Source organism: Calonectris borealis, chromosome 8, assembly GCF_964195595.1.
Source record: "Calonectris borealis chromosome 8, bCalBor7.hap1.2, whole genome shotgun sequence".
NCBI lineage: Eukaryota > Metazoa > Chordata > Aves > Procellariiformes > Procellariidae > Calonectris > Calonectris borealis.
In genome coordinates, this window is record NC_134319.1 from 12,104,600 (window position 1) to 12,126,502 (window position 21,903).

Sequence of the window (21,903 nt, forward strand, 5' to 3'; positions counted from 1 at the left end):
CAGCAAAACAAAGAGGACAAAGATGACCGGGATCTGAGAGCCTATAGCTACACCAGGGGAGGGGAAAAAAAAAACCAAGTTAAAGCAAAGGGCCATTTTGCCAGAGTGTAAACTAGCTGTGAATACATTTAATCTGGGAATTAGAGGAAGTTTCCCATCTGTCAGGCAGAGAAGACCTGAAGAAGCCTTCTATTCGGGTTAGCGTGGGCAAGTAAACAAACATAGTTGAAGATGGATGTTGATAAATTTACTGGGATGTTGGATGGGAAATTATATTACAAGATGAAGGGGAACGGCTCAGTATCCCTTTCCTGGCCTATACTCCTACATGTGGATTGCTTTTAGGATCTGAAATCCTCTTTTGCCTTTCCTTTGCTAAGGACATCAGCACCTTTAAAATCTCCTGTCATTATCACCCAAGAGCCCTGTGCTGCATCTGCAAACCTCCTGGCCCCACAGAGCTGCTGTTGCTGCTGCTCCCAAATTCATCAAGGGGGTCACTGTCAAACAAAGAGACACACTTTCTCCCACCGGAGTTGAATGAGCTGCTTTCTTTCAAAACACCCCTTAATTGACAGCTAGGAATAGCTTTCCATGATGACAAGCTGTCATTAATATCATTCACCAGAATGATATCCCAGTCATAGTGTTTAGAGGAAAAGGGAGAGAGAAATCCTCTGCAAACAAATGTTTCAACAGAACACATGAACTGAGCTGTGGTTTCAAGAATGACAACATGAATATAAAAATGTACGTTGTGAATATTAGTATTCCCTTAAATATGTGTTCACGTTGGTTAATGAGTCCCACCGGTGGCGTTAGTAACTGAAGGATTTGGGTTGGCACGTTATTAACTTGTTAAGTAGAAAACAGTGATACAAGACTACTTGTCATGTGTATTATAAGACATTTAAAAGTTGCATTCAGCATAAGCAGCCGAACAGAACTAAAGGAGTCACCTTTAAAATGAGGTGATGTTTCTCTGTGCTGTAATCATGTAAAATCCCATTGCTTTTAAAGGAGCTGTGCTCCACGGGCCCTTGGGAAGGAGGCACTGGGAGCAGGGCTGGGGAGGCAGTCGGTGGGACCCTCCCTCCTCCTCTCTGCTGACCCAGCAGCAGGCAGCGACCTGATATTTCATCTCGGGCTAGGATGGGCTCAGCTCTTTATTCACACGGAGGATCCCCTGGAGCTGCCACGCAGGGTCGGGGGGGTTTATTCTGTGTCTTCTGCCTTACCCTGCCCCACCAGTTTGCTGCCTTCTCATAAAGCCCTGCCCATCCGTCAGCCCAGAGGTGGCTGCACATCTGTGCTGAATGAAATGATGCTTTGTTAAGAAACTATTGGGTTTTTAAAACAAATAAAACTTACGGGCAACTGTAGACCAGGCTGCTGCATCTACTGGCGGCAGCACAGGGGATCCAGCCATAGGAGAGGGGGGCACAGCTGGAAGCTTCGAGCTGCCCTTTCCACCCAGGGTTTGAAGATAGTCCTTAGTGTAAATCAGGACAGCCCAGACACCGCCCCAGCCTGGACCCTATTTCCTCTGGGCTGCTTCTAGCCATCCCAAAATCTCTAAAGTAGGACAAGCAATTAAGACACCAGAGCTGCTCTTGAAACACACTCACTTGCTCTCGGACTGGCAGAGGGCTGATTCTGTTGGTCCTGAGGCAATGGGGTAGCGGGACTGGCATGGGCTGTCCTACCAGGAATAAATAAGGTGCTACCGGGAAAAAATAAGGTGACCCTGATCAGCAGCTATCAGCCCTTTTGCCCACTTTTCCCCATCTGCACGACCCAGTTTCTAAGCATTGCTTGCCCAGGGCCCCATGGCAGTTGTCCACCTTTGCATTTTGTAGCTCTGCCGCTGACTGAGTCCCTTGGGGAGGGGAGCTGTTCCCAGCCGGGATGCCACAGGGGCCATGCGCATTGATGGGGAGGCCACAGGATATCTATTTATCACTCTCGTTCATTTTTCCAGAAGCCTGGAGTGAGCCAGATTAATCTGTAGGTGGCATTTTCAGTGGCCTGGAGTGTTCATTTGAGACATGCACACTCACATAAGACAAGCTCAGATATGAACACTACACAAACAGTGACAATATGTAATAAAACATGGCTCTCCTCAAACTGGTTTGGGTGCCTTCTTCAGCAGCAGATAGCTGTGCCAGAAAAAAGGACCTCTTTGAAAGTGCAGTTGCTGAAGAGGATCACATGGCTGTCCTGCAGTCTTTGGAGGACAACTTGTACGGATCTCACAAGGGTCACGGAGGCTGGCAGAAGCCAGGATGTGGCTCCCGGCTATGGCAGATGCTCAGCTGGGAAAAGGGGTTCCCCCCAAAAAAAACCAGGAGGAAATCTCCTGCCTGCTGTGCTGCCTGACAAACCTGGGAAACAGCACGAGGCTTGACTGATGAAAAAAGGACATGCACACATCTATGAGCCATTCATTGTTTGTCTAGACTGAGAAAAAAATTATTTTTTACTGCTAGATGCAGAGGTCAGCAGTGAAAAGGCCTCCTCTCTCTCATCCTCCCAGAAACACAGGCAGGCTGTGAGCCCTAAATTTCAAGCTTGGGGTTGCAGCATAATTTCAAGCACGTCTCAGCCAGTTTCCATTCCCGATAAGGAGGGGCAGGGACAGATTGCTCAAAGAACGCCAGAGCGCAAAGGCCCTCAATTCTCTCTCCTGGGCTCCTGGCAAACCATACATCAGTCACCAAAGGCTTGACAAATCACAGAGATACAGCTAAGCTTAGAAGTAAAACTTCACATTATCCTTGCTTATGTGGGTGGGAGGCTGAGAGATGCCAAATCTAAGAGGGCTTAAAGGAACTCTTTCTATTATTAAATGGTTTGCTGTTGGTATTTTTATAGTTCTGACAATGGTACTTCCGTGATTCGGGCCTCCGAAGTTCAAGGCTGCACACAAACAGAGCAAAAAGATAAATTCAGCCTGAAGAGTCGGCAATGCGATTAAAGGCAGGAGCACCAGGCAGACCCGGCCAGGCAGCCAGGAAAGCGCGAGCAGCCCGCCTTGCATGGAGTGGCAGTCAGTGATCTCTGCACCCTGGTGCTTACGTTTGTCCAATATTTTTAGGCACAGAGCCAGAGAAAGGCTTAAGGGATGAGTTGAAGACGACAGCAAGATGACAGAGAGGTAGGACTGCTCCCACCTGTGAGCGGGAGATGGGTGAGGTGACCTCTAGGAACCCTCGCGGTCCTGTTTGTGCGAGTCGGTGACTCTGAGTTTGCTCTTAGCACACGTGTGGAGCACCAGGGATGGTGCAAAGGAGCTGCCAGCTTGAAATGTGGAGGCGTGAGTTAATGTGGGGGGCAAGGAAGGAAGCAAAGAGGGGAAGGGCCCCAGCTAGCATGCTTGTCATTGCAGCTGCGCTTTCCAAGGGTTACAGACGCGGCAGTAAGGTACAGATTAGGTATCGTTGCAGGTAAGATGTGAGTGTCCCGGCTGAGGGTGCCAGCGATGTGTGTGGGGAGGAGATGCCACAGCTTAGGGTGTCTAGTGGACACTGGGCAAGGTCCAGACAGAGGTTTAGGATCAGAGAGCTGCAAGAACACAGAAGAACTGGAAGCCGGTGACTGATGTCCAAGTGAGGGGGAAGAAAGACAGCCCCAGGCTTGCTGAGGGACCTGCCTTTGACTTAATCCAAATCAAAAGGAGGGAGGAAACACCGGACAGGACCAGCTGCTGTTACTGGTGCAGCCCCACCTGGCACCGTTAAGACCGACAAAGAGTTACCGGCGCCGGCAGCATCAACCTGGTCCAGAGGTGAAGTGGTGCCATGAGCCCAGCAGCAGCGGGGGCGAGGGGAGACCCCTGCAGAGGGGCCCCGGTGAGACCCACACCCGCAGGCCGCGCGGCCCCCACACGGGGGACGTGGTCTCTCTCCGCTGCAGCCAAAATGAACTCCACACGTGCGGCATCGCGTTTACAGCTGACGCTGGGTTTGCTGAAGGCCGGAGCTGCTGGGGCCCGGGCCGCGCATAGAGCGGGGAGGCCTCAGGGGACAGGGGGAGGTGGCACTGGGGGACACTGATGGGGCGGCCGCTGGGGACACACGAGGGGGTAAGGGGTGGCCCCGGGGGACACGAGGAGGTGAGCCGGTGGGGAGGGGACGGGGTGCCCGATGCGCACGCAGGGGGGCGGCCACCGCGGCCGGGCGCCTGGGGACGCGGCGGGGCCGGCGCGGCGGCAGCGTCGAGGCGCGGCCACGCGGCGGGGCAGGGCGAGGGGGCGGTGCGGCGGCGCCGGACTACGAGCCCCAGCGTGCTCCGCGCCGCGGCGGGCAGCGGGCGCCTGCGCGAGGGGGCGCGGCGGGGAGGAAGCCCCGCCCTCGGCGGCGGCAGGCGGCGCTGCGGTTGGCCGGCGGCGCTGCCGCTCAGAGCGGGGTCGGGGGTCAGAGTGCGCGGAGGTGAGTGGCGGTGTTGGGGACTCGTGGTGCGGAGTGTGTGCGGGGCGGGGGGGGACGGCCGGGCTGGGGCGGCCCCCGCCGCGGGGGGGGGGCCCGGCGCCGCCGGGCAGCGGGCGGCGGCACGGCCGCGGCGGGGCCCGGCCGGTGCGGGGGCCCGGCAGGCCTGGCGGAGGCGTGGGGCCGCCGTGGCCCGGGGCGGGGGGTGGAGGCCTGGCCCGGAGGGGGGGCGCGGCCTGGCCCCCCAAGGCGGCGGGGCCTGCGCCGGGGCGGCGGCCCGCGGCCGGGGGTGTGGGGCGGCGAGCCGGGCTGCGGGCCGGGGCGGGGCGGCGGCGGGGGTGTGGGGAGGCCGTTGGGGACGGGGGGCGGCCCCGGCCCTGGGGGAGGGCGCGGGGCGGCGGCGCGCTGGCGCGGCGGCGCCTCGTCCGCTCGACGCCGAGCCCCTGCTCCTCTGTGCTGGAGCTCGGGGCTGCCGGGCCCTCCGCTCCCCGCGCTCTGTTTCGGGTAGAAGTCTGGAGGGTGGCGGTGGCAGCGGCCCCCCAGGTCCCAGCGGAGCGGGATCAGTTGCTGTTAGAGCTCGAGGAAGGGAAGAAACCTGTCTGCCCAGGGAGCGGGGGGCGAGCACGGGGGTGAGCAAGAGCCAGCAGCAGTGAGGGTTTTTCATGTTCCTTTTGGGATGTGGAGGTTCGTAGAGGGAGGTGATGGGGGAGTAGGAGGTTTGTCTTCTTTTTTTTTCTATTTTTTTTATCCTGTGAGATTGAACTGGTCACCTGTCTCAGATCTTGAGACTGAAGTAAACTTGAGAAGGCTTAGAAGTGCAGGATCTGTTTACTTGTTTCCTGACTGGCAGTAGGAATTTCTTCTGTTCTTTTCTCGCTGCTGTACTGTTACAGGTGTTTCTTCTAAACTGAGATGTATGAAAAGGTGTTGTCATTTACTCCTTATGTTCTGTCTTTTACAAGTCCTGTGTCTGGTGGATTTACATGGTCATTGCTGGCCTGTTTGCTAATAAGTCTGATATTTGTTTTACTACTTCTTTACTTACCTCTTTGCCTTATTGAGCTTTTGGTTTCAGAAATGGGTGGATTGACAGCTGCTGCTTAGTCTGAACTCTTTAATATTCTTTCAGCTGCGATGCAAGGGACCAGCAAGTTTTCTAATAGGTTAATGCTTGCACTGTGCCTTGGGCAGGACAGGGGTCTGGGCAGGTACATCTCGAAGACGCTTGTCCCATCAGATGCTCTTAGACAGTTGTTGGAGGATTTTTTTTTTTTAATGGTAACTTGAATTTATTTATCCTTTAGTTGTTCTTTGCAACATTGTAGCATCTCATATCACTTGATGTTAAAGTTGGCGTTTGAACTTTTATTTTCCAAGAATGAATTATTCTTAAAATAAGTAATGTGTTAGAAGTCCAGTTGATTACTCTTCATTGTGTGGGCTTGGGAAGTTTGATTTCAGATATTTTTGTTTCCCTTTTCAAGAACTGAATTCTGGCCTTTGCAACTGAATTTTCATGTTAATTTATAGTGTGGACTAAATGCTTGTCATGTTTCAAAGAGTAGCCCTTTTATGGTTCTTGTTCCTCTTAAACTTTGAGTTGCTCTACATGAATGGTGTGTTGTTTTTTTGTGTTTTGTTTTGGTTTTTTTTTTTTTTAAAGTTAGTGTGTATAACCAGACAGATTTGAGTGGTACCAAAATCCAAAAGAAGAAACCCATTGAAGCATTGAAAAGAAAATGCTCGTGTGCTTGATGCTAAATAAAGAAGTCCTTGGATTGAGTATGCACTGATATGACCTAAACCTTCTGCTCTGCAGTTGAGAGATACTTAACTTCAGTTTGATTCCTTTAGGAGGCCTGGCTACAGCTGGTTTGATGCTTATCTTGTTTTGGCTCTGTTAACTTTGGTAGGTCCTGATTTGATTTCCCCCACCACCACCCCACCCTTACATTTTGGAAATGGAGTTCTGGAAGAGACTTAAATGTGTGAAGTTTTTGTACTTGGCTCTGCCCCTGTATCGATCCAGTAGCTGCCTCCAGTAAAGAGCAACGAGACTGTAGAGTGCAGCTCTGGTGAAGTTCAGGTAAACGGTGTAGGACCGACCACTGTGGCTGTGCTTACAGGAGAACACTGAAGCCTATTAAGCAGCTATGCATTTGTCACAAGTCTGTCCTTGGATCTGAAGCATGTGTTATTGCTGGAAATGGTCATCCTGAGACTCCTGGTGTTTTACTCTAATAGTGCTGAGCTAACATACCAGCATGGTGCAATGGCAAGCAGGGGAATGAGGGGAGGAGAGGACAAGTTCTGGCTCTGGAAGCGTAACCTGGAGCAGAGGTGCTGGCTGCTGCTGCTAGATACCATTTGGCAACTTTTCTCTCCCGTAAGAGAAGTTACCTGTGCTGGCCAAATGCCAGCTGAGAAGTTGTATGCTCTCCAGATATGTTGTGCAGGTAAAGATACTTCGCTCCCAACCAAAAAAAAATTTTTTTTTTTTTTATTTCCGCTGTATTTGTTACAGTTGTTATTTTCTCTGTGGTTGAATATTGGGGTCAACATCTTCCCCTGGTTTTCGGGGCTCACTGAGACTGGGTTGTGTGGAAACCATGCCCCATTGTAGCTGCTACCCTGCTTGGAGCATTTGCCTGTCTACTAGGACAGAGCTTTGGCAAAGTATAGATTTTCTTTTAACACTTCTGGAGTTCATTTGTGAAGATCAAAAGTGAACAGTGTATTGAGCAATGCAAGTGTTGTCTCCCTGAATCCAGACTGAGATTTATTTGGAACTGTCCGGTGTTAACCTTGAAGTTCATTTTTCAGATAACGAAGGTGTGTGACTGTATAAGTGGTTTGAACAACTGTGGCATTCATGTGTATGAAAATCAAGTAATTATGCGTGCTAGATTCCATTAAACAAAGGGTGGCCTGCTATGTCTCCTTTCCACTAAATTAGGCCAATATGCAATAGTAGCTTTTACTGACTAGAAGCATAGTAACTGCAAATCTCTTACTCCTGGCTGCGGGAGCTCTGCTCTGGATTGAGAGCACTGAAATGCCATAAATTTCAGAACTTGCTCCAAAGACCAAGGCTGGGAAAGTTTGAATGAAAACTAAGTTGTGTTATTTTTTGACAGCAAATGGATTGACCATTGGAACGAGCTGTCTGAAGGTAGTGAGGAGCCTCCATACTTGATGCTGCAATTCAAGGCCAGAAACTTTTTCTGAAAGATGTTGAAGCCTTTGGGCTCAATTCAGGAGTAATGAAGTGGAAACTTTATGGCCAGCATTACATGAGGTTCAGACAGGATGGTCCGATGGGCTTTCCGACTTCAAGTTTTATGTGTTTATGCTGCTAGAGCCAAGATACCTTCTCCGTTTCCTGCAAAGTGCCACACCATCCCAGGTGTATGTATCCTGGTCTGAGAACATGGTTTGGTGAGTGGCTGAGCCGCCAGCTCCCAATGGCTCATCTCCCTCCTGCTTCTGCCAATGTGGGCCCGTCCCCTCCTTTGAGCTTTGGCACTCATCCAGCCTGGCCCTGAGCTGATTCGTCTCACTAAACCAGCAGGAAACTATCTTGTTTTAATTGGGTTTTATTCTGGCTGCATTAGCACTTTTATAGGTTCCTGTGGTTGAATTGGCTCACAGAGGGGCCAGAGAAGCTCAGGAACTGGTGTAAGGTAATCAGCAGGAGAGTGAGACCGAGAGGGAAGGACAGGCCTGCCTCCTTTTGACCTCCCAGAATTATTGGCTTGGTTAACCCCATTTTGTGTAGCTTCACCCTGGTGCATTTTCTTATGGCTCCCACGCAGAGGCAGGAGACTGGACTAAAGGCTTCTTGGTCTGATACTCGGTAACTCTTCTCTTCCTTAATACCAAATCCACTCTTCCACTGCGGCTTTACAGTCTTTTGCTGTATGCATCTCTGTTGTTTCTTCTTTTAATTTTTGTTGTTTCCTTCCTCTACATTTCCTCTAAGTGACCAGTCCTTTACTGCGCGGAACTTCTTCAGACTTCAGCTTAGACCCGTTTGCCTATCTGCAGTTACTCTTGGAGAAGATTTAAAAATACAGAGCAAAGCTTGACTTAGGAGACGAGTCAAAGAGCTGATGAAAGTGGGTTGCCTAGCAGAGGTGGCCTAATAAAATTGGAGTGTAATTGTACGTGCATCTTTGGGACGGCTTCTGGGTGGTCTGTTCAGATGAGTTCCTACTGGTGTGGAGTCTCGTGTGGGTTTCACTGTGTTGTCAAGTGAACTGAGATGTGTTTGTTTCCCAGCCTCGTAGGGTGCGATAGCCCCAGCAAGTGCTTCCCTAAGTAATCAGCGCCTTCGGCCTCGCTCATTGTGATCTCACAAGCCATCGCGTCTGTGATGTCACAATGGAAGAGATTCTGGTGCTCTGACATAGCTGACATATCTGGTGGTGCCTTTGACATACCGGCCAAGGAACGCAGCGGGAAGAATGAGCTCAAGACGGGAGAGACCTTCCTTAACCTGAGAGGAGAGTGCCCTCCATCCTTTAGTCAACCCTTTCTGTGTTCACTTAACTCTTCCATAATGCCCATATAGAGGGAAGCCGGTGCCTATAGAGAGTGAATTATTTTTTTAGTTGAACTACCAAGATGCATGTATCTCCCGAATGAGCGGTTGCCTGACTTCGCTCCTGTAACCCTCATTCTTCTCTGCTGTTACCCTCACTTGTTGTATTGCATCTGATTTTAGACTGTAAGTTCTTGAGAACAGGGACATCTTCATCTGTAGTGGGAAGAGGCTGGGTGCGACTGCGGGGTACTGTAAAAAAAAAAAAAAAGATTGATGCCAAGTTGTATCTGAGCTGAGTAACGATGGGACAGCATATAGGCATGCCGTGGCAATGCTTTGGGAAAGTTAAGTTACGAATTTTCCAAAACGTGGGCTTGGCTGTCTAGCAGTGCTGGAGACAAACCCAGCCGAAAGTGAAGGGAGCGCAACCATGGAAGTGTACTGCATTCATGTTGAAGGGATGATACTGTGAGGTTAACAAATTAAAGAAGCAAATTTACCTGTCTAAAATCATGTTACATTATTAAAACGGTTCTAAAAGCTTTGTGTTTTGTTGTTTGTTTTACCTTATGTATTTTTTTTTCCCAAGTTTGGATGGTGACAGTGGATAAGCTGGTTTTGTTCCTAGTCTCTCGTTTCCTGCCTCGCAGGCTAGCCAGGTGCTGTCATTTTTGGACTGTAGTTCATCTAATGAAATACTTGGTTTTAGGTTAAGGTTGATTTAAAAAAAATGGAGTTATCTCTATTGTTCTTCAGTTATATCTTCACACAACTGAAATATGGGCTCACATTTGACCTCTGAGTATGCATTTGAATAGCTACCAAAATGGAAGTCCTGCATTTTTTGTTATATTCTGTTCCAGGTGTTGCTAAATGTATGCAATTTTGTTCTGCAAAAAGCATCTTTATTACCCTATCTTTTTACTCTTTATAATTTAATAAAATAAGACACTATAATGTAATAAAATAAGACAAACCTGACTTACATTTTGGATTGGTTTTGGCTGCTCTAGCCACGAGTTCCGTTGTCTGTCAGAGGCCAGGAGTCGCAGCTGCCCCTACCCAGGCTTTGCACAGGGAATGAACGGAAGCGTATGACTCCCAAAGCTTGCTTGCTTTTATTTTTTAGTTTTAGTTTGTCTTGTCCTTTAGATTAGTGTGTGTGGGTTTTTGTTTGGTTGATTTTTTAATACAGTGGAGGGCCATATTGCCATAACAAAGTAATTTAATGTGTGAATGGAGGCTCTCATAAAACATATAATTTCTTGGGTCGCTCCTCCAGCCTGAATTTAGGTGTTTGTCTTCTTGCCCCCTCCCTGCATCAGCTTATCAAACTGGACAGTGAAAGGGAATATTTTTGGATTAAAGGCAAGCTGTTAAAGTTATGCCTTCTCTTGCTGCCAGATGATTTTAATTAGATATGGTTGTAAAAAGTAAATACTAATGTTATGTGTAAAGAACCTTTTAAGCTCAAGTTTGTAGGCTCGTTTGTCTTGCCATTGATGAATTTGAATCCTCTGCAACTTGCGCGGTGCACATCTCTGTATGTGGCTTTGGGGCTGTCCCGCAGGTGGGGGAGAGCACTTGCAATGCCCCGCTGGCTTTTGTCACCAGTGTCCTTCATGTGGCAGGAGTTTCCCACCCTGTTCCTTGCCGCTTGTGGTTGCCACTAAGCGGCTTCCCCGGTGGGAAGCCTGGAGCGCGACAGCCGCCGGTGCAGATTCTCCACTTCTCCCTCGGTGGGGCCCCTGGCAAGCCGGCAGCTACAGCTGGCACTTGCCTTTCTCCCGGCTTTCCCTACTTGCTGGTGATCAAACTGTCGTGCTTTAGTATCGTGTGCTTGGACCACGAACAAGCAAGAGCTGTGGTCAGCCTGAGCTTATCCTGTTACTTGCGGCTGATGTCCAGAGATTAATGTTTTTTTTAATTATTTTTAAAAGACAGTTGCTGATTATAGCCGGTGATGTCACGTGTGGCACATGCTGTTATACAGCACGTAACGCGAACTTTATCTTCCAGCTGAAACCCACCACACATGGCCGTTTCCCGTGTTATTGGGTGTTGCAAATGTAAAGTGCTGTCACATTTTCCTAGGTCTGTGTACAATCTGTCAAAATAATTCCTGAAGTCCAGCCTCAGTTCATGGTCCCATTACATTTCATATGTATCTGTGTAAGGAATTGGAGCTGTGTGATATGAAATATTAACCTGGTAGGGTTGAATGCCAGATGTGACAGCTTGCACTGTCTGAGATTATAATCTGACCCTATGTGCATAAGAAATATACATGTGGTGTTTTACGTAGGTTTGGAAATGGAATCATTGAACATGTGGATTTATATGGCTAGAGCCAGGTTTCCAATTTTTGAAGCTGCGTTGCTTGCATTGTTGTCTGTTTGAAAAAAATATGGGATAATTGCTAGTGCTTTGCATTGTCATAGCCGTTATAAATGCTTTACGTGACTTCCAGTAAAGTGTGATGCAACCAGCTATCTTGTGCTCTGAGGCACTCTGACCTTGCCAAAGAAGATGATGTGAGGTCTTCTCAGGGCACCTAGAGCAATGGCTGGGTAAACATGCAGTTGAAACTTCATTTGGCTGGAAGTGCGGAGTTTGCAGTGGGGTTGCTCTTATTTGTATGCCATCTGTGTAGGGGAATTGGCATGCAATACCCCACTCGCGCACCTTTGTTCGGAGCATTGCTCCCTCTGTTACACAGGAGGGTGGGGAGGGAGGCTGCTTTTAGGACGGGGAGCCTGATCCTGTTATTGGACACGGCCCACCTGCAGAAGTTGTTAGTGTGAGCAGGCACTAGATGTTAGCTGTTATTTCCCTGTCCTGATGTCCCAGACATGTGACACAGACCGGCCGGGGTCCGGAGCGGTGCTGCTGTGCCGGCGTGGTGACGTGCCGGGCTCCTGCCGAGCCGGCTGGTTTATCTTTGCCGTGTGGACTCAGTGGCTCGGGAACCTCTGCACCGCTGTGCATGGTGTGGGCCAGCCTGAAGATTCGTGGGGTTCATGTCTGATTCCCTAGTCTTGCTGATTAAGATACATTAGAGAAGTACTGATCTTGCTGTGTGTGAGTGGATAATGTATGTTTTATTGCCTGTGTTTGATATAGGGGTTGGAGCCTGCCTGCCTCCCCCACTCCAACTGTATATTTTACTTTATGCAGTATGCTAAAGACCAGGTTTTACCGCAACTAACTTACAAGTTGCTTTATTCTGAGATACTGTATTTGCTGTGATGGGTTTTTAGATTCATAGCCGGTAGCTTGAAGATTTTAAGCACGCATACCTTAAATATCTCTTATCTGGGGCAGGTTAGAAGTGAATATAACTAACCTCTGTTTGGCCGTAATGCATTTATTAATGACAGTAAAAGCTGTAGATGGAAAAGCAATAGGTAGAACTGAGCCCCTTTAGGATAAATGCAATGTTGGGCTCTTTGTTACGGTTTTGTAATTTGAGTTTTCAGTTTTCCCGGTACCTGATGCCTGCACACTGCTTTAATAAAGCAAGCAGCCCCCCAAAACATGAAAGCCGCGAGGTGGGGATGTATTTATGCCGTGGAATTGGCAGTGTGGACAGTGGCTCCGTCTTAAACATCTCAGCTCTTTTGATTTTTGCCTTTCACTCAAAACCTTGGAAAGGGAAGGTTACCAAATGCATGTTTACTCGAAGCACACAACCTGCTCAGCTGCAATTATCTCCTAATCTGGTCCTTCCGAGTTTCTCTGGTCTCGCAGGTAAATACAGATTTAGCCGTTATTCAAGGCATATTATTTACCTCATTAAGTGTGTGTTTTGGCACGTGCATTATTTACCTGACGGACTAACGGATGGGAGAGAGCAAATGCTGTCTTTTGTGCAAACAGTGATTTTGTTCGTGGGCGGCGAGTCCTTCGTTTCGCCATGCCCGTTTCGGCTCTGTTTCTTGCGGCGGGCACTTCCAGCCCTTCATGGCGGAGCGAAAAGCGAGCGCAGGCGCGGGGAGGCCGGGCTCAGAAACCAGACGGGTGGGGGGCACGTGGTGCGATGGAGCTCTTGCCCAGAGCCACGAACAGTGGGACCAACTGTGGGGATGGATTTTAAATCTCAATGTAACGAGGTGTGTGTGTATATATATAGTTAGAGGGGGTACTTATATCCTTGTTCAAGAGGACTGGGTTGTTGCAATTCACCTGTTTTGCTATCGGTCACTGTAACCCAGCTATGTAACACCCTCATGAGTTGGGCTTGAACTCTCATCCCAATAAATCTATTAACAGCCCCAAGGCTGGCCCACCTTGGGCAGTGACAGTCCTGTCATGTTTTTCCTGCAACATTTTAAAAGAAAAAGGATAGGGGGGATATCCAGGCAGTCTCACATGGATAATGTAATTTATTAAATAGCATTAGTTAAGTAGAAGTATCAGAAGGTGATGGCTGGGTGAGGTATTTCTTTGGGAGGGAGACTGTAACCTATAGAGTCCTGCTTGCGTTTTGCAGTTCACATATGGGTTTGTTGAACCAATATCCTCTGAGAAATACCTGAAGTAAGAAATCAAGTGTAGCACTAGAATCACATCCCTGAGAAACCTCATACACAGAGCAAATGAGAACTTCCCTGGGGAGGAGCCTTCCAGCCACCAGGCGCCTGGATTTGTAATGGAAGTGGGAGGTTTCGGTGCGACTTAGAGGTGTTTCAGGGCCCAGCAGTTTGGATGGATTGTAGTGTTGATATGTGTATTGCTGTATTTAATTCCTACCATGTATCAGAAGTTGCATTGTATATGAAAAGACGAAAGGCCTCCTCAGAAATTTCAATGGGGTTTAGATCAGATTTTCTATGTTTAAGTGGTTTGTGTTGTGTTCTGCTATGATAAGGTTCAGCGGAGGGGGGTATCTGGTGCCTGGAGCCATGACTGTTGTGTGTCTCAGTTCTTAATTTAGAGCCATTTGCAGAGGTTAATTTCCAGTTGCCCATGATTCTGGACACCTTGAGCTCAGTCCGAATGTCATCTGTCGTGCTTAGAGCAGGTTACTGTGTTATTTCAGGTTTGCGATGCTGGAAGCTCCACCGGGAAGCACAGAGAAAATCCCCGACAGAGGAGGCCAGTGAAGAGATGCTAGCAGAGATGAGATGTATGTGTGCATGAGTAACGTGAGTTTGTCTTCAGTTTCAGATGCCTCTGGATGTTCAATGATAGCACTCCTCCATACTGGAGCAGCAAAGTTTCCCCAAAACTTACTTCCAAGGGCAAGACAAGCTGTGTGCTCCCTCCTCCCGGCTGGTGTTCTCAAAGGGTACGGCTCCATCGTAAGCAGGAAACTGGCGTCCCACGGCTTTGGAGCTTCCATGGCAGCAATGTCATCCTTCCCTCCACAGAGATATCACTACTTCTTAGTGCTGGATTTTGAGGCTACGTGTGATAAACCACAGATTCATCCTCAGGTAAATAGTCAATCGTGTTAATTATCCCTCTGCAATTGCTGCTGCTGTTCTGAGAGGTGGAAGGAAAAAGCACAGTGCTGGCTCACTCGTTTTCTCTGGTTTGTCCCACCTCCTTTCTGTTGCTGGTCCTCCAGGGCTCTTGCCAGTCACTTGTTCTCTCAGGAGCAACGCCAGGACTGTTCGGTGGGAATAAAATGAAGGAGCCTGATTTCCATCAAGGAAGTGACAATTCATTGTTATCGAAAACATTTTTAAGTCATGTATGCTTGTCATCTGCCTGAACTGGGGAGGGTCTAAAAATTTTTGGCTGGGAACCTGCATTAGTAGAGTACTCATGGCAGCCTTGTTTGATTCTGCAAGGAAAAACGCTGTTGGTAGCCAACAACTTTAGGAAAAGAATAGTTTGAATGACATGAATATGTGTAACAAAATGGTGTTTCTAAGTAGAGAAGAACAATAGTTTGGAGCTGTCTGATCTTGCTGAAGTTATCTTGCCTGGGTGCTAACTCTGGAGTGTAATGAGACAGGAAGAGTTCAGCTTCAGAGGGATTTTCCAGTGCCCTACCACTTGAGACATACAGAGATCCAGATGAAGTACAGAGGTTTTCCTGCAGACAGTTCTTCCATAGTAGCATAGAGCATATTAGTAAAGAAATTTTCAGTTGTCAGCAGGATGGGCCTAGGTTTTCCATTTAAGTTGGAAAACTGTGCTAAAAAGAAAAAAAAAAACCTAACCTAATATTGGGTTGGTAACAAGCAAACAGAATTTCTGCGTCTCTAAATTGAACTTGGACTTCTCACCCTCCTCTGCCAAGCAATTGGCCTCTTATGGGTATTGCTGGTAATATATGCATTGGGTCAGAATAACTTCCATTTGCTTTGTTTCGAATATACTAAAGGCTAAGCGGTTTTCGTTGTGGTATCTCATTACTGAAGTGACTTGATGCAGTGTGTTTGTTTCCCAGTGCAGCTGTGGTTTCCCTTGGGCTTGTCCCGTCAAAGGCATGCTGCTAGTTGGGGTCAAACTTGACTCCTCTCTTCCCCAGTAGTGCCTTGGTGAGTGCTGCCTGCTTCTCGTGTTTCTTGAAAAATGGACAGCAAATTCCCCGCTCTTTTGCTGGGTCTTTGTGGCAGGCTGTTGTGGCTCTGCATCCAGTTCTGCTAGCAGGGTCTTAACCGCTCTCCAAGTGAGATGTCAGGCTATTTCCTGCACACTCCGCCTCGGGTGCACAGACCTGTCAAAGCTGTAAATTGGATCTACCTTGTCCCTTTGGATATGGGTTTGGTCGGTGCACATTTTGATGCAAAACCATGATGCATGTGGAGCTAGTTTACAGCTGGCAGTAAAAAGGAGCATGAGTGGAATATGATTACTACTGTTTTAAGGAGCTTTGTCCCCAAGTCCTTGCCAGGGAAAGTAATGGTCTGGGCCAATGCAGATCTGCTATATATTTTGTTGGTGAGATAGCACCTTTAAGGTGGAGATGTTCTTCAGTGTTGTTTTCCCAGTCTGCTGTGTTCAGTGCCTGTCTGCATCATATCGTGTGGGGAAAGAGCTGTCAATCCCTTACATCCTCACCAACAAATTAGTTTGACAAATAGAGAAATGGCTCTTGCTACATGGGAATCAGTGTAGCTGGAAAGGCTGAAGGTGCCTGCCAGAATCACGCAACTTCATAAAATGAAACTTTAGTTGATGCCCCTGCTTACATCTTACCTTTTTGCTGACCAGCATGGCATTTGTCCTCTTCACTGCTGGGCTGTATGTCATGGTGAGCAAACTGTGCTGTGTATTTCAGCGATATTTTGTGCAAGGTTTTAGTGGCAGGATCTTTCACTGGAGCAGCGGCAGACAGGTCTTGGAGGTTTGGTCTGAGGACAGACCTGGGAGCTAGGAATGGTCAAGTGCTGATCTTTGCTGTGATCCTGATCCTTTTTCTGCTTTTGTTTTAATACCTGCAAAATAGAAGTCTAGATACAATGAAATTCAAATGCATTCAGATTTGATGAGGAGGCTGCATATACAGAGCTAAGTTGTGATCCAGGCTACTTTAAGTGGGTAGGCATAGCTGTAAGTTTAGCCAGCTCAGCCTAAAAGTCCTGCAGAGTGCACTTGCCACTGTGCAGCATGCTTCACATCTCTCACTAACTGCTCTTCAAAATATTCTGGCTTTTGACCAGAAACTACTGAAGAAGCTATCTTTTTATCTACACTAAGTGTGTGACTGCCACATCTGCTCCCCCTCCCACTGTATTTGCTTGTGCTCTTCTACAACCGACAGCCTTGCTGGCTTTATCCCTGGGGAAGTCCTTCATGCTCATTCGGGAGCCCTGAAGACTCCTTCATTTCCATTCCCTTTCACGCTGCCCGATCTCTCTCTGAGGTCTCGTGGTACGGCCTCCGTAATGGGGATCAAGGAGGGTCAAGGACAGTGGTATTCCCCTGGGAAGCTGTCTGCATTGTGGCTCCAGTGGCTGGGCCTGCTGGCTGAGTGCCTCATGGCCGCTGCCCTTTGCTTTACCACTTCTGGGTCAGGCATGGAGGGTCCTTCATGTTCCCTGCCCTACACCCACAGAGGAACGGTAGCATCCTTGCAGTCCTTACTTCTGATGGCTTTCAACAGATATGCCCCTAAATCAAAATGCATGTTTATATGCACAAAGAAGTAGCTTAGCTTTATAGGTTTTTTGGATATGTTTATGAATAATGAGACCATCCCAGAGAGAAAAGAAGGTGGGGAGTTTAACTGCATTGCCCCGGGTGGATAGATGGGAAAACCTGAAAGAATAGAGGCACAGTCTGTGTTGTGTAGTGTTTTAGCCAGCCAAAGGTCAGTAGGGGTTTGTTCAGGCAGTAAGGGATGTTTATGGCTGGCCCCTCGCATCTCTTTAAAGCTTAGCCTGTGCATTTGGAATTTGATCCAGAGCACAGTGGGGTCAGGTGGGAGCTGTTGTTCTGCGGAGGTCGGTGGACCTCGGACCACGACGGTGGTAGTGTGCTTCATTTTTCAGCTCTAACTCTGACTTTTTTTCCTTTACTGTCTGCTAAGGGTTTATAAGTATCTGCTGCTTTTATACGCTGTCAGCCTGTAGAGCCGGGTACATATGGTGCTTTGGCTACACAAGAGAAGATGCATTAATAAGTGGGAGTCTCGCTCTTTTGTCCCTTTGTCCTTGTATACACCAGTGTTTATGGTGGTCAGTGTTTTCAGTGGCTGTGTAAAGGAGCTCTCCAGGCTCGGATCCGTGGCTGCTTGTAACCTTATTTTATTAATGCAGTGAGTGGGTGTGCCTCTTTCAGTCAGCAAGCCAAGTATCTTGCCTTCAACTTCACCAGAGTGGATGAAAAGCAATGATATTTTAAAATGTAAAAAGTCTGAAGGTAGAAATCAGATCTGTTCCAAGCTGAATTTGAAATTAGGCTTCTACATAGGAAATTAATCACTACTGTAATCTATTCAAGCCGCTTAAATGAAAACCAAATAAAAATCAAGCTTTGCATGTCTGCTGCCTGGAAGTGTAAAAGAGTATCAGACCCCTGACCTGGCAGAAGGAGCTGGACCTAGGAGTTGCTAAGCTGCTAAATGAGCTTTTGGTAATGATGAAGTTACTTTTTTCATGCCAGTTTTTTCAGGTACTTGACTTCAGTGTCTCAGGGTCACTCAAATTTGATAATCAGTTGGGAATTAGAAATTTGCCTCTTCCAAACTCTCTGTAAAAGGAAGGTATGAAATGTTCAGATCTTCTAATTGCTGAAGGAGGTTGTGACCAGAGGCAGAAGAATAAATTGTTTACAGACAAGACTTTCCTTGTTCTCTTAAACCCCACATTTTAAATACAAAAACATCTTGATATTTTTCTTTAGTGTATCCTATTTAACTCCAGCCGGCAGCTAAGCCCCACACAGCCACTCGCTTACTCCCCCTTGGTGGATGGGGGAGAGAATCAAAAGAGTAAAAGTGAGAAAACTCGTGGGTTGAGATAAGACAGTTTAATAGGTAAAGCAAAAGCCACATGCGCAAGCAAAGGAAAGCAAGGAATTCATTCACTGCTTCCCATCGGCAGGCAGGTGTTCAGCCATCTTCAGGAAAGCAGGGCTCCTTCATGTGTAATGGTTACTTGGGAAGTCAAAATGCCATCACTCCAAACGTCCTCCGCTTCCTTCTTCTTCCCCCAGCTTTATATGCTGAGCATGACGTCATATGGTATGGAATATCCCTTCGGTCAGTTGGGGTCAGCTGTCCCAGCTGTGCTCTGCCCCCAGCTTCTTGTGCACCCCCAGCCTGCTCGCTGGTGGGGTGGGGTGAGGAGCAGAAAAGGCCTTGACTCTGTATGCACTGCTCAGCAGTAACGAAACAGCCCTGTGTTATCAACACTGTTTTCAGCACAAATCCAAAACACAGCCCCATACCAACTACTGTGAAGAAAATTAACTCTATCCCAGCCAAAACCAGCACATATATATTTCACGTTTGTTTAGCATGCATTTTGATTGTTATTTTGGGGGAATTTTTAATTATAGTTGCTGTCAGATGAAACTGGACATACTAATAAATACAGAACATCACTCACCATTTCAACATAAAACCATAAACACTGAGACTATGAATAAGCATACGTTCAATTACTAATTTAAGTATATGGATGATCATAGTAAGTCTCCTGATTGGCAAAAGCATATTAACAAATGGGAGCCAGTCTTTCTTTAAGATAATATTAAGTACAAATGCATGACAAGGTTAAATTGGGTTCAGGCTGTGTTTTCTTGAGTGCTGGTGTAAAAGAGCATTACTGGCGTTTTCCCCTGAACATCCGTCTTGCGGTTCTGGCTGGCAGTCGCGGGCAGGTGCAGCTGGAGTGGCTGCAATGATCGCTGCCTCTCCGCCGCCTGTACTGCTCTACCCGTGGTCTCGTTCCCATGGCAGGGACGACTGAATGATGTGTCTCTGCTCCTGAGCCGCTGTGATTTATAGACTGACCTTGTAACGGGAATGGATGTTGATTTCCACCAAATTTAGGCCGTAGCAACAGATGTGCAGTCCCTGCCGAGCTCCCTGCTCAGGGTGAGTAGATAGGGGATAGACAAGCTGCCTTGGGAGCCGTAGCCTAGGCTCAGAGGACTTTCTAGGAGGAATATGTCCCTGAAATCACAAACCTGCTGCGGGAGGAGTTTATGGAGGGACCGCTGGTCTGCTGGGGAGCAGGCTGCGAGGTATCTTCTGCGTGCTTTTCAAGCGGTGCTCTGTGGAGCCTCTATCAAGGCAATCCTACCTGAAGGCCAGGATGGGAATGCAGAAGGTGGCTCATGCAGTAACGGAGATTGTCACAGTTCTACTCAGAGGCGGATAATGGAGATATGCCCATGCCTACCTATTCTATCGAGACATCCCCGCGAGGCAGCTTTCTTCTTGCACGGTTTTTGTGTGGCTGTTAAGCTCGGTGCATTAGAAATCACCTGCCAAAGCCTTTATTAAGGATGATCGTGAATTGCTGAAAAGTGAAGAAATTCAGGCTTGTTTCCCATGGCAACTTTAACTCCACACTCTTGTGCATAAGTATTACAGTGGAATATTAATCTGCAATTACCTGTCTTCATGCAGCTTAGGCTTGGGTGTAGTTTTAAATACCTAGTTCTCAATTCAGCTTCTTAAAATGTTGTTTCTAGAGGAATGCCGTTAAAAATGCATGTAACAGAGTGACTTAAAGTCTTGTCTTTTTTTTTTTTTTTTTACTAAAACTAAGTAAAAAAAAAAAAAAACATATTTATCATCTCTTTGCCAATGATGGCTCTTGTTATGCTATTCTTCTTATGTCAGAATGCTGTAAGTTCCTAGAGTGGCAGGAAATAGTTCATACAAAAGCTGCTTCAGATGGGTTTTTCTGTTCACGTTAATTTTTTGAACAATCTTTTGAAAAAACTTCTTGAGGCCTTGTAGCTAGTTCCTCTGAACAGTTAAAAATTTTGCAAAGAACACATGAATATCCATAGCTCACCATCCTACAAGGCGCATCTGAAATTAAAGAGATGCTGTTCTTTAGTTGTATTTTCCGTATGTCATGTGCTTCATTGCAATTCTGTTGGACTGTTGTGAAATCTTATTTTGACCAATATGGAGAATAATGTTTTTATTTTAAAAGGTGTAGAGAGAAGACCACATTTCGGAGGGTCTGAGACACCAGGTGTGGTGTAACCCTCAAAAGCTGCATTCTCGGCGGCAGTCATTTTGCCTTGGAGACCTCCCTCATTCTCCCAGTAAGTGGGGACAACCTGGCTGTGACCCATATGAATCTGACAGGGCAGGTTATGGCTTCAGGCAACAGAATTAGCTGTATTTATTTAAAACCCGATGAGCTAGAGAACGTGAACAGTTACTGAACCCAAATCTCCTGGAGAGCACACCACGAGACCACCAGGCAAGACATCTGATGTATGAAAAAAAAATTCAAAGCAATTTCTTATTTAAAGATATAAACCCAGCAGCATTATAGCAAAAAGCCTAAAATACCAAGGCACTCAGGTGGCCAATTGCTGCAGTCCTAACCTGACCCAACCTGCTTAGCTTTCGGCTGGTTATTGACAGGCCGATGAGATGACTACTTTAAAGCAATCAGTCATGTTGCCCTTTCCCTTGCAGCACGCGGAGACCCACATCAGTTATGCATCCCGGCGTGCAATTCCCCACCTGTGCTGTTTGAACACTGTATCCTTAGCTGTGCAAACATTACACATCGTTTAGGTGACAAGTTGCAAAGTTAAGCAGACTTGTTGTTACAGCAGAAAGTAGTTGAGCGGCAGTCACCCTGAAAAGAAAAGATCCAGGCTATGTTCAGGAATGTGCAAGTCCGCTGTATTGTGTTTAAAGGTTTCTTCGCCGCTCCGTAAATCTGCTGCTGAGGGTAACGTGTGCTGCTGGAAACGTTCGCACCACATGCATTTCTGAAGTGAAGGGAACGGGTGCCAGAGGTTTGTACGTTCGCTGCGCTTGTCCTGCCGTGTGCATGGCCCTGTACGGTCGCCGATGATCGGTGCGTGCCTGGTGCTGTTTCCCAGCCTCTGAGGCAGGGGGGTATTTTGCATCCCTCCCAGCATGATGTTTTAAAACCAGGCAGTATTCTTCCATGGTGTGGCATCTGTCTAGAGTGCTGCACGGGGATGCCGCTTCTCAGGCTGCTGTGGTTCCCGGGGAATGGTCTTTGCTGCACTAAGGTGATCTTAGTTTTGAACAAAACCCTCCTGGTAAAGAGAAAGTGCAGCTCAGCAATTTTTGGCGAGAAGGGCACAGTACATGCCTAAGTCTCGTGTTTTCTTCCCCTTTGTGCCAAGCTGGCTGTGCAGCCATCCCTGTGTTCTCTTTGTTGATCTGTGCACTTATTAGCTGGCAAAATAGCTCTTGGTTGTGTTATTTAGTTCCTCTCTGCCAGGCAGAAATGCGCTGTCACCAGCAGCTAGTCGTGATGTTTGTAAAACCCTGGGTGTTCATTTACGCAC

At 47.6% G+C, this 21,903-nt stretch overlaps 1 protein-coding gene across 6 annotated transcripts in view; it reads left to right on the forward strand.

Moving 5' to 3' along the window:
- Positions 1–4,350: 4,350 nt before the first annotated feature.
- Positions 4,351–21,903, forward strand: part of ERI3 (ERI1 exoribonuclease family member 3) — a 136,556-nt gene continuing 119,003 nt past the window's right edge. For 5 of the 6 annotated variants that reach the window (XR_012674463.1, XM_075155971.1, XM_075155973.1 and 2 more), the window contains exons 1-2: positions 4,351–4,433; positions 14,140–14,414. Coding sequence is in view for 5 of the 6 variants with exons in the window: in XM_075155971.1 (XP_075012072.1) it covers positions 14,163–14,414 (252 nt within the window). In the remaining variant the exon portion in view is untranslated. The remainder of the gene's footprint in view (positions 4,434–14,139; positions 14,415–21,903) is intronic. The other variant, XM_075155972.1, reaches the window with a different exon arrangement.